Genomic DNA, 12,767 nt, shown 5'->3' with positions numbered 1-12,767 from the left:
CCATAATTGGGAATTGCATGCACCAGATTTCTATGATGCTAGTATTGTAGTCCCACACATACATAGGGAACCAAATCAGCCGGGGACCTAGCAGATTGTAACTTAAAACTCGAAGGATGATGAGTGGTCATGGCTTTTTTTTTCCAATGCTGGGACTTGTAGTAGTGTTGTAAGAAGAAGAGGCTGTTGTCTGGAGGAGCGTGTCTGTCTGCCCTGTCACCCTGTGCTGGTCTGAGGGGGGGTGATTGCTGTGTCCTCCACCCCCTGCCATGTGTATAGGGTAAAGCACTGTAGCTAACCTGATTGGGGGGGTTGCAGAATGCGGATTTGTGCGATTTACAGGTTGTAGAATGCAGATATATGTGATTTACTAACATTTTTTTCATTTGTTTGCGTGATCTGTAAGGCTGCGCTTTATACCATGATCTGTGATGCTGGGGCTGTATACTCTGTCCTTTGATGCTGGGGCTGTATACTCTGTGCTGTGATTCTGGGGCTGCATACTCCTGACACTGAGTGGAATAAGGGGAAGGAGTGGGTGGATTCTAAAGGGGTGTGGCTTATGAGAAGTGGGAGGGGCCAAACGTGGAGGGACGGGGTCTTGCGCCCCCTCATCCTAAATCTTCACCAGCCGCCACTGGTGGGGACTTATAACAAGCTGTCAATTGATTGTGTTTCCTGCAGGGAGGAGCCCTCATCTCTCAGGTGTGCCGTCCTGGAAGGTTCGTAGAAATACCGTTACCGGTAAGTCTAACGTAGGTTTTCGTCAGTCAGGGCCCGCTGGCAGACCCTCCCAAGCTGACGAAGGTCAAGCTGTGGGGGAAAGAAGCGTCCTTGGGTGCGCACGCAAACCCTCCCTGCTTTTCGACCTGTGGGTTTGCGCAGTGGTCACTTCAGGGTACAAGATCGAGTTTCTTTCTTGTCCACCAAACAGATTCTTTACCTTGAATCTTCCTCTCCTTCCGGCTCGTCGGAATGCCCCAACGGGGGCTGTACAGGACTTCTGCGGTGCAAGGTAATCATACCTGTACCGCTGCTCAGGTTTTCTACTCAAATCTGTTCGTGGTCCCAAAGAAAGGCGGAGTTTCGTCCAATCCTAGGCCTCCAGGCCCTCAATGCCTTGTGAAGGTTCGGAAATTCAGGAGGGAATCGGTTCCCTCGGGGGTCGCAGCGCTCAATCCGGGGATCTTTCTGTCGTCCGTGGTCATCAGGGACGCATGCTTGCATGTCCCCTTCTGCGTCAGGCATCAGAGGTTCCTAGTTTTGTGGTCAGGGAGGACCACTATCACTTTCTGGCTCTCCCTTTTGGCCTAGCGTCGGCACCAAGAGTTTTCAACAAGGTGCTAACCCCGATTCTGGCCTTGCTGTAGGCATTGCTATTGTGAGCTACTTGGACGATCTTCTTAGGAGAGCTACTTCAAGCTCATAAATAGAGGACGTGTCTATAACCAGTCAGGCCCTCTGAGACTTTGCTTGGGTTCTGAACCTTCAGTGGTCGGTGTTAGTGCTGACTCAGCACCTGGACTGCCTGGGGGTTGTTTCTGGACTACTCGGAGGCAAGAGTTTTTCTTCCTCTGGAAGCGTTAGACGTCCTTGACTGCGGTAAGGTTGTGACATCCCGCATATGGTCGTCTCTCTCCATTTCTGCATGCAAGTCCTGGATCTCTTGGTAGCCTCCTTCAAGGCGGTACTGTATGCCCAATTCCACACCCGAGTCTTGCAGAGGAGGATTCTGTCCAAATGGAACAAATCTCCATCGTCTCCAGATCATCAGATTCGGCTAAGTCACCTAGTCAGGGCCTCTCTGAGTTGGTGGCTGAGATTCCTGGCCCTTCAGTCCGGGAAGTCGCTCCTTCCTTTCCATTGGACTGTGATCACGACGGATGCCAGCCTAACCGGTTGGGGGGGGGGGGGTGGTCTCGTGGGTACAGTCGGCCCTGGGTCACTGGACTCTGGTAGAATCCCGCCTGCTGATCAACGTCCTGGAACTTCGGGCGATCAGGTTGTGCCTCTCTCGAGTGGTCAGAGGCTACAAGAGTATCCAGTCGGACAACACCACGGCGGTGGCATATGTCAACCATCAAGGCGGAACAGGAGTTCGGCTGCAGCATCGGAGGTCACTCACATCCTAAGGTGGGCCGAAAGGAGCGTGCCGCCTCTATCGGCTGTTTACATTCCGGACGTAGAAAACTGGCAGGTGGACTATCTAAGTCGCCAGATGCTGGACCAAGGGGAATGGTCGCTACACCCGGAGGTGCTTAAACTCCTTTGCCGGAGATGGGGCACGCCAGATGTGGATCTCTTTGCTTCTCGACTCAATCGCTAGGTGTCAAGGTTCTTGGCCAGGTCCAGAGATCCCTGGGCAGATGCGTTGGTGGCTCCATGGGGTCAATATTGGCTAGTTAATGCCTTTGCCCCACTGTAGTTGCTTCCTCATCTGCTCCACAGATTGGAGGCTGAGGGGGTTCCGGTGATCCTACTCGTTTCAGATTTTTCTCAGCGCCGACCTTCTGCACTTGGGGGCGGACGCTCACTGGCGTCTTCCTATGTGGGAGGACCTTCTGTCACAAGGTCCCATACTTCATCCTGCTTTACAGTTGCTGGCTTTAACGGCATGGATATTGAAGGCCAGGTACTAGGGACCGTGGTCTGTCAGATTCAGTAATCTCCACCATGTTGAGGACATGGAAGTCATCTTCCCGGAAGATATACCATCGCACTTGGAAGGCCTACATCTCTATGTGTGAAGAGATGCATTGGCGCCCGAGGGCATATTCTGTCTCTTGGATCCTGCTGAAACTTGCCTTAAGCACTATTAAGGGGCAGATTCCAATGACCCCTGACGGTTCATTCACTGGTAAGTACGTTTTTGCAGGGGGTCCGACATGTGGTTCCGCCGGTTAGACCACCACTTCCTCCGTGGATTTGAATCTGGTGCTCTTGGTACTTCAGGAACCTCCCTTTGAGAACACCAGGGAGATTCCTCTCGACGCTCTCTCAGAAAGTTGCCTTTCTAGTTGCCATTACATCGGTCAGAAGGGTTTCTGAGTTGGCGGCCTTGTTTTGCATGTCACCATACGTGGTTCTCCATAAGGACAAGCTGTGCTACGCCCGCAGCCTTCCATCCTCCCGAAGGTAGTTTCAGCCTTTCACCTAAATGAGGACATTTCACTTACAGCCTTGTGTTCTTGGCTGTCACGTCCCAGAGGGGCTGTGCTACATGCTTTTGTTTGGTACGTACTCTGCGGGTGTACCTGTCTGCTACGGCTCCGTTCCGGAGGTCAGACTCTGTGTCGGTGGCTGGTACAAAACGAGGCCTGATGGTCTCGTCGTACACCTTTTTTTCGGTGGATCAGGCAGACAGTCATCCAGGCCTATGCCCTCAATTGGTGAGCGCTTCCCTTTTTTGTCACGGCGCTTTTTATCAGGGCTATTGGTGATTGACTATTGGGTTTTCTGACTTCGAGTCTGTCTCACAGGTGTGTAAGGCGAAGACCTGGTCGTCCGTTCACATTTTCTCCAGATTTTACCAGGTTGATATGAGTGCATCTTCGAATGCTTGCCTTGGTTGCAAGGTTTTGAAGGCAGCTGCTTGGGGTTGCAACTCCTCCGTTGAGGAGCTCTGTTTGGGGTGAAGTTAGTTTTTTGATTGCTTTTACCACCCCTCGTTTTTCTGACACTGCTTGGGAACGTCCCACTTTGTCAAGATTTAAGGAAGCTGTGTCCGTCCATGGATAAAACGACAAAATAGTATTTTTTGTACTCACCGTAAAATCCTTTTCTCGGTCGTCCATGGATGGACACAGCACCCACCCCTCCTTTTTAAGTTTGTACTGCTTTTAGACGAACTGAGCTGCTGGCTGCAGGGTGAGGGGTTATGACCGGCGGAGCTGTTCAACGCTGTTAAAGTTACATGTATTTAAATATCTAACATGTCTGCCTAGTCCTCTCATAATGGACGGAATATAACCCACTTTGTCAAATTTAAGGAAGCTGTGTCCGTCCATGGACGACAGAGAAATGTATTTTACGGTGAGTACAAAAAATCCTATATTTTTTGTCAAAATTTTCAGTCTATTTTTTTTATTCAGCAAAGGTGATCAAATATCACCAAAAGAAAACGCTATTTGTGGGAACAAAATGATAAAATGATTTTATTTTTTCTGGGTACAGTGTAGCATGACTGTGCAATTGTCATTTAATCGGCGACAGCGCTGAAAGCCGAAAATTGGCTTGGGCAGGAAGGGGGTATTAGTGCCTGGTATTAAAGTGGGTAAAGAAGATAAAAACTTATGTTTTTCATAGGTTTTTCATAGTTTTTTCATAACATTTTGCAAACAGCTAATTTAGCTTTTTCGCTGATGAGGCTGCATTGATGTGGCATGAATAGGCTAAACTGCTGGTCCCTGATAGGTGACCCTGATGAGGCACGGGTGGGCACTGACTGGTGGGCACTGACAGGACTGCACTGATAAAAAGTGCCCTCATTATTAGTATACATGTCCCTTTCACACAAGCCTTGTTATCGGTTCTCCTCTCCTCACACTCAGCGTGAGGAAAATAAGGATGATAATAACCAGCTTGTGTTTTCCCTTGTGATTTGGCCTGTGTTTAACCCGATGTGATTGGGGGGCGGGGGGGGGGGGGGGAAGGAAGGGGAAAGGTCTGGTGTCACTCGCAAACTACCTCCATCCCAATATAGGCAACAAAATACAGGAAATTGCCACGGGACTTTAAATGTGGGGAATTTGGTTAGCCAGCAATTGAGTAAATGCAGTCTCAAAAATGTATTAAAATTGTCATTCAAACATAAACATGAATCCTAGCCAAGCCACTGAAATGATATAGTAAAAAAATGTCATTACACGTATCTTGGTATAAAATTTAAATTGCACAGGCATGGAAAGTATCCCAACACGTTTCGCAACACCATGCTAAAGGGGTAGATGCGTGTGTGGTACATATGTAGGGCGGGGTATAATGAACCAAATCAGTATCAACAGAGATGGTATCGTGACAATTGGTAAAAAGGTTCCAAAACGCATGGCCCTATACTCCCCAAAGGCTGGATCAGACTGCTAAATGCTGAATACCCAGAGGCCGCAGTAATGAGCGTCCGACGAACCTGCTGTGATTGGCACTTTACCCTGATCTGTGATCAGTTGTGTCCTAAAGACGCAGCAATCAAAGAGCGCAACAGGGGGTGAGCTGGCAGCTAATCGCAGGAGTACGTCCATGGACGCCCTTCTGCAATATAAGGCGGGAATTGGTTAAGCAGCTTATTTAAGTTATTTGGTCAACAATCCAATTGGCAGAACATTTAAAAAAAAAATACCATCGCTCAAATTCTGGAGGGTTAACAATTTTAAGGTGAATGGCCCAAACGACTTTGATCAGGAACTATCTAGGAGCGAAAAAAATGTGGGTTTATATTTTGGGTATCTAACAACCACTTTAAATATTTGTAGAGACTGACATTTGGACTTTTTAGTCTCTCATGGTTTGAATTTACATGCCTGTGCTTCATTGCTCATCTCACTTCTGCATAAGAGTTTTGGGCCTCTTGGTAAGTTACATAATTACATAGACATGTTGAAAAAAGACACAAGTCCATCTGGTTCAACCAATAAAAAATAAATAAATTATACAATACCATATACACAATCCTATACCCACAGTTGATTCAGAGGAAGGCGAAAAACCCCAGCAAAGCATGATCCAATTTGATACAGCAGGGGAAAAAATACCCTCCTGATTACCCCCCCTCCAGTTATATGTACATTTTAGAAACGAATCCTGGCCTTTCCTAAAGCAATCTACTGAGCTGGCCAAAACCACCTCTTGAGGGAGTCTATTTCACATTTTCACAGCTCTTACTGTGAAAAAAACCTTTCCATATTTGGAGTTAAAATCTTTTTTTTCCTCTTGATGTAAAGAGTGCCCCCTTGTCCTCTGTGATGACCCTAAAGTGATTAACTCAACACCAAGTTCATTATATGGACCCCTTTTGAATTTGTACATGTTGGTCATGTCCCTCCTTAACCACTTCAATACAGGGCTTTTATACACACCTCCAATACCGGGCCTATTCTGGCACTTCTCTTCTACATGTACAAATCATCCTTTTGCTAGAAAATTATGCAGAACCCCCAAACATTATATATGTTTTTTTTAGCAGACACCCTAGGGAATAAGTAGATGTAATTGGGGTAGTGGCGCTGCCTAGTGCACATAGAATGTACTCAAAGTGAGTGTCTAAGTGCAACCTGTGTGGCTGTGGGTGGCTGAATGTCCAGCGGTAGGATAAGCTGGAAGTCCACTCAGAGTAGTGTTAGTAAGAAAAATTGCAGGTGTGTGCTACTGGCAATAACCCAAGTCTGCAGCACTAAATTGCAATACACCACTCAATACCACAATCTATATATGCAGCACAACATGTGCTAGACGGCATACAGAGACTGCTGCAATATTGATATCCAATAGTCCTACAAACAAGAAATGATAAAATAAATCAATATGGTAATGAGCAGTGCACCCTGTACAGGTGTGGGTGGATGATGTCCCAGCAAAGTGAATAGAGCTAGGGATCCACTAAAGTCTCTGGGAGATGCTAATAGCTGGTATAAATAGATAGCATAAGCTGCAATACATAAGTCAACTGTCCATTCACTGCTAATATACATATATATAATAACATACAGGATATGTCCTGAAGTGATAGCCTTGACGGGCTTATATACAATATGTGTAAAGTATACAGTCCATATCCATAGAACCATAGAAAAACAGCGGGTAGTAGTAGTGCTGGATATATAAAATAAAATGTCCAAGAAGGGTAAGGCGTGCAGAGGAAGTGGTCCTAGGACTGTGGATACGAGGTGCTCCCGGTGCTCCCCTCAAGGTTCCCCACTGACCAGATGGCGCTCCCCGTTTGGGGTGCCTGGCATGTACCACAGACTCAGATGTTGCTCCTATCCTCTGCTCACACGCACAGCAATCCTTCAAATGGACCTCCAGACCTCCAAAGGTTCCAAAGATTACCCGTCTCGCTAGGTATATATATATCATACAGTTCCTCCGTGGTTCCAAAAAATATGTATGAAAAGAGAGAAAGGGGCTCCAATGGTGTAGTACCGTAAAAAATGTATTCGGTTAAAAATAAATGAATAATGGCCACTAGTGCTCTCATGGAGTGGCTATGACAATAAAATGTAAATAAATAAAAGCAAACCGACACTGCAAAAACAGAAACCAGCAAATCCGGACGATAAAAATGTGTTGAGAGTGTCAGGGATGCAGGGTACTAAGCGCGTATAGAGCGGTGGGTGGCGTGCGCTCCAACCACAACCACCTAACCCGGAAGTGACGTATGTACGTGCGTACGCCTGACGTCCGTTTCGATAGGCTGATCGTTTTCAAAGGCGTGCTAGGGAATAAAACTACGGTCATTGCAATGTTTTATCTTGCACGGTATTTGCGCAATCATTTTTCAAACGCCTTTTTTTTGGGGAAAAAATTATTTCGTGAATTAAAAAAATAACAAAACAGTAAAGTTAGCCCAATGTTTTTGTAAAATATGAAAGATGTTACACCGAGTAAATGGATACCTAACATGTCGCGCTGTAAAATTGAGCACACTCATGGAATGGCGCCAAACTTCAGTACTTAAAAAATCTCCATAGGCAACGCTTTGATTTTTTTTACAGGTTACCAGTTTAGATTTAGAGATCTAGTGCTAGAATTGTTGCTGGCACTCTAACGCACGCGGCGATACCTTACATATGTGGTTTAAATGGCGTTTACATATGTTGGCAGGACTTGTGTGTATGTTCGCTTCTGCGTGTGAGCTTCCGTGGACAAGGGCGTTTTAATTTTTTGGTTATTTATTTTTTTTCTTTACATATTTATTTTTTTACACTTTTTTTCTTTTTTTTCCCAGGCTGGAAAGCATGAGATTGGTGAAAAAAAATTCACGATCTTATGATTACTGTTGCTTAGTAGCCGCAATCGCGGCTTTGTTTACTTACAGGGACCCGGGCGTGACGTCATCACATCGCGCCCGGGTCCTCCGGTCATAGAGATGACTGGTGACCACTTGGTGTCCAGGTTGTCCGCTGCAATGTCGCAGCTCTCGCTAAAAATCGCTGATCGCCGCTATTGCTAGTAAAGATTAAAATATCCCATCGTTGGTAGACACGATAACATTTGCGCAAACCAAAAAAAGGTTAATTGCTTAGTTAACTTACCCAGTGACAATCTCTCTCAGGCTGCTGGTATCTAGATTGTAGTCCTGAGAGCTGGAGAATCTTTTGCAGGGTACAGCTGAGATTGGCATTGCCTAAAGTGACTGCGTGGTGTGAGGTTGACCAGTATTTTGTCACTAGTTGGTAAAAAAGTGTCTGATACCGCGTTCGTCAGACACCACTGCGTCTGTTACTCAAACTTTTCCTCTGTAAGTTGCATTGTTTGGGCGTGGGTGCATGTGAAAGGAAATTTAGCTCTGGAAAGAAAGATTTATTTTGAGTCTTGAGCATGACATAGTTACTGGATTTAGTACTTGTTTATATTGTCATACAGGAGTCTTTAACTTTCTGTTAATATTTTGAAAATAGTCATTCCTTTTTCTGATTTCAGCTTTGTCTTGAATTTCTTTTACAGTTACACGAGACGAAATGACAGACATCATGACAGAGAAGAGGCCACTTGGCCAGCCCTTACATGGATCACAAAGTGATATTCTTAGAAATGCAACAGATTTTCTTTTGCTTTCAAATGACTCCAAGCCAAAGCTTATGACTCCTGATGCATTCATGACCCCTAGTGTCCAAACTTCACAGGTAACCCACTATAACCAGACTTTTCTATGTCCACTTGTGTAGGGGATAGCAAGTTAAAGGAAATCTCCCTAATGGGTACATGGGTTTTATTCTGGGCTAATTTGATTTGAAGCCGTTCTTATGCTATACAAAAAACTACTGTTGGAGGGTTTCCTCACACTAAATGACAGTGAGCTGAGCACCAGTTCTGAAGATAGGAAGTTAAATTATCCAGATGAGATCCAAACAGCTGTACAAATCTGACAGAAATTCTAAAACTTTCTCATTAAATGCAAAAGCTTGAGCTATTATTGTTTTTCCCATTTAATTTTATGTCTGCAGTGTGGCATTCTGTAATTGCTGGTAATAAGAACTCTTGGCTTAACAGTTGGTACGAAGTAACTGTTGTATAACGGCATGGAGAAAATACTTTTTTTATTTATACAGTACAAGACACATGTCTGGTGTGTGTGGGGTACCTCTGGATTGCCTGAAGAGAAAATTGATTCTGCTGGATCTATCGTAAAGCAAAATCTCTTTCAAAGAAGCAGATCAGTTAAAGTTGACCCTGTTCTGGTTCTAGACAGCTACCTCTCTGATAGCGATAAAGGAAGCGCACACCAGCTGGTAAATACTTAGGTGTGTACTGAGGAGCATCTGGTTCAAATGTTCTTCTCACTTAAAAGCCTGTTTTGAAACATTGAATGGTTAAGAGCAGCTTTGAACAAGAAGCAGAATCTTTGGTCTTTAAACGTGGACTATATGCAGCCACCTTCAGGTGACTGGACACTGTCAAAAATTAAGTGAAAGATCATCCCTATTATAACCCTCTCCTGACTCCCAACAGATCAGTTTTTTGCTTGTGCCCTAAGTGATGGGCGTCTTATCTTTGAGAGAAGTTTAGCTTTTATTTTATTTGTTCTCAAGATTCTTCTTCTCAGTTCCCCACACACTGCTAATGTGTCTGTTAAGGTCTATATGCTTAGAAAATTCAGTATGTTAGGGGATGAAAAACTGTCTGAAAAACCGTGTTCAGGAAGTAGCAGTTAATTTTTCGTACTTTAGAATGGTCTAAGGTTATCAGTGGTGTACCCCAAGATTCAGCAATTAGACCCTTACTTTTTAATATATTTATAAATGATAAAGAGCTTGGGATTAAAATTACTATTTCAGTATTTGCAGATGACATCAAGCTTTGTAGTGGAATATCATCCATACAGGGTGTTTCCAACTTGCAAGCAGACCTCAGGGCTCTGTTTAATTGGGCAACTATGTGGCAAAAGAGGTTTAATGTTGAGAAATGTAAAGTTACATTGGGTGTAGAAAGGAATCGTCCCCTTTAAAGACAGACACAGTTTTTGTTTTATCCAGCTGTATTTACTAGTGCAACTTATAACATCCAAGTGAAAGATAGAACACCAACATATTCAAAACTAACATAAGGGGTGTGATCATTTTTTTTTTTTTTTCTGACATGTTGGTCTTCTATCCTTCACTTGGATGTTATACGTTGCTCTAATAAATACAACTGGATAAAAAAAAAAAAGTCTTCATTTTAGGCTGGGTTGATTCTTTTCTATACCCGCTGTATGTACTTGGGCCTGGATTTGTTCCTAAATGCACAAAATCTAACTGTAGATTAACTTTTAAAGGTAACAACATCAAGGGTGCATGATCCAGGGACTATCCAATTGGATAATACTTTGAGGTTCTTTTTTTTTTTTGCCTTACTCTGGATCAACTCTGAGGCTTGGTTGTGTTTTTTTTTTTTTTTTTTAACCACTGCAGCTTCTCTATTGGTTGACTCCCTGGCTAAGCCTTGGGGGAACTTTGTCTGAATATCCGCAGGGTTCAATACAGGTCCTTTACATTCTTCTCCTGGAAGAAGGCATTCTGCTGTTATAAGTTCAGACTGTAGCCTTTTCCAGATTTTAAGGTGCAGGCTCAGGTAGCAACTTGAGCTTTCAAACTGCTGTTTCGGAGACTGGGCTGGTTCTCTGTGGTGACCGCCAGCTGGTAGGATTTACCTATTTTCCGTTCAGTTACCTAGCCATACACAGCCATGATGCCCTCCAGCTTTGCATAATGTCTCCCTGTACACTGTTGTTCAGAGGCCTAAGGTGACCCAGTCACATATAGCCAATGACTCTTCTTTTGTTGCAGTGGTTTTTGAGTGACCCTTGTAGGTAATGTCTACTTTTTAAGGTGGTCTGTGGTGACCTTGTAATGCATGGGCTGTAATATTTATGCTCTGCAGTGCTTTGTCCTCTTGTTTGTAATGTCACATTGTTTTTCTGTTTGTTCAGTGGCCCATGGTGACCCTGTTATGCATGGACATATTAACCCTTACTGATCTGCAGTTTGTGAGTAAGCATTGTTATCGCTCGCCGTCTGTTGATTGTTTAGTGACCTATGGTGACTTAGTCATATCTAGCGAATTGACTACCCTTCTCGGCAGTGCTTTGTGTGTACCCTTGTGGGTACTGTACACTGTTTTTACAGTGGCCTGCATCATCTTGTCACACACGGCCATTACTCCTGCTGCTCTGTGGTGAGTACTGAGGGGCGCACTGTGAATACTGAGGGGGCGTCACTTTAGTAAACTCAAGGGCACTGTGCATGACTGAAGGGGCATTGTGCATACCGAAGGGCACTGTGAGAAACCAAGGGTCACCATAAGCAACACATTCTCATATATTTCAGGGCAAAGAAATGGCACTGAAAAAATTAAATAAAAGAAAATAAGAGCATTTGATTATCCGCAATTTAAATTTGTGGCTCACATCCTACAGGAGTGATGATGCGACATGGTGCACATCCTGCTCCATGTATACTAAAAGTTTGAGGGCAAATGCTGCTATGCAACTTAACGAGTTTGTTTGGAAGCCCAGATTCTGAATCTAAAGAATCCACTTGCAACAGTGCAAAGTATCAACAACCTGAAGATGAGTTTGGCCCTGCCCTTCATAAAGATGAGGGTGATGATATGGAGATGCAAATGCCAGCGTTGGGTAGCCAGGGTAAAATTCAAAGATTTGCTGAAGGGGAAAGTGTTAGAGAGGCTAGTTCTGTTGGGGATATCTGCTCAGGAATGGCATTGCTGAAATAGAATACTTCTCTTTGCTGCCAGGGGAACAACTACTCTAATAAGGATGGGGTTAGGGGTACAAGCACATATACACACACCATACTGGTGACGAGAGTCTGAATTATTAGAACATATCGAGCAACCTTTTACATAGACCGCGATCCCTAAAGAGTAAGTTATTTACTGTGTTCTGCACAATGCGGATCCAATGAACAGATTGTTGTGTGGGGTTGGGGAGGACCCAGCTGTTATGGTGCATATTTGTAAAAGTGACAAATCTAGATGACGATGTAGTGGCCTTAAGTCCTCATTCACACCGGTATGACTTGTCATGCACCCATTGCTTGCCCATGGAGCTGATGCGAGTGCCCGGCGGGCGTGATGATCGCTGGGCACCCACGATTGCTCATGGCATCAGGGGAGAAATTGACTGATCATCTGTTCATACTAAGTATGAACAGTGATCTGTCATTTCCCCCTTCAGTTAGATCACAGTTAACCCCTTCATCGCCCCCTAGTGTTAACCCCTTCCCTGCCAGTGATATTTTTACAGTAATCAGTGCATTTTTATAGCACCGATTGCTGTAAAATTGTCAATGGTCCCAAAAATGTGTCAAAAGTGTCTGATCTGTCCGCCATAATGTCGCAGTCCCGATAAAAATTTCAGATTGCTGCCGTTACTAGTAAAAACAAAAATAATAATAAAAATGCCATAATTCTATCCCCTATTTTGTAGTCGCTATAAATTTTGCACTAACCTTTGAGATTGAATCCACTGGATATAATTACCTGTTGATTGAAGAACCCACTACATATATTTAAGCACTGGACTTTTGAATTTACATACTGAAATTTGCCAGGGG

General features: G+C 44.3%; 1 protein-coding gene across 1 annotated transcript in view; it reads left to right on the top strand.

Moving 5' to 3' along the window:
- The window catches only part of EDC4 (enhancer of mRNA decapping 4), a 223,359-nt gene that overhangs the window by 92,608 nt on the left and 117,984 nt on the right, over window positions 1-12,767 (top strand). Inside the window, exon 15 of the mRNA XM_040328833.1 lies at window positions 8,659-8,837. Within this exon, the coding sequence (XP_040184767.1) occupies window positions 8,659-8,837 (179 nt within the window). The remainder of the gene's footprint in view (window positions 1-8,658; window positions 8,838-12,767) is intronic.

Source organism: Rana temporaria, chromosome 11, assembly GCF_905171775.1.
Source record: "Rana temporaria chromosome 11, aRanTem1.1, whole genome shotgun sequence".
Lineage (NCBI taxonomy): Eukaryota > Metazoa > Chordata > Amphibia > Anura > Ranidae > Rana > Rana temporaria.
This window is presented reverse-complemented; position numbering and strand designations above follow the sequence as displayed.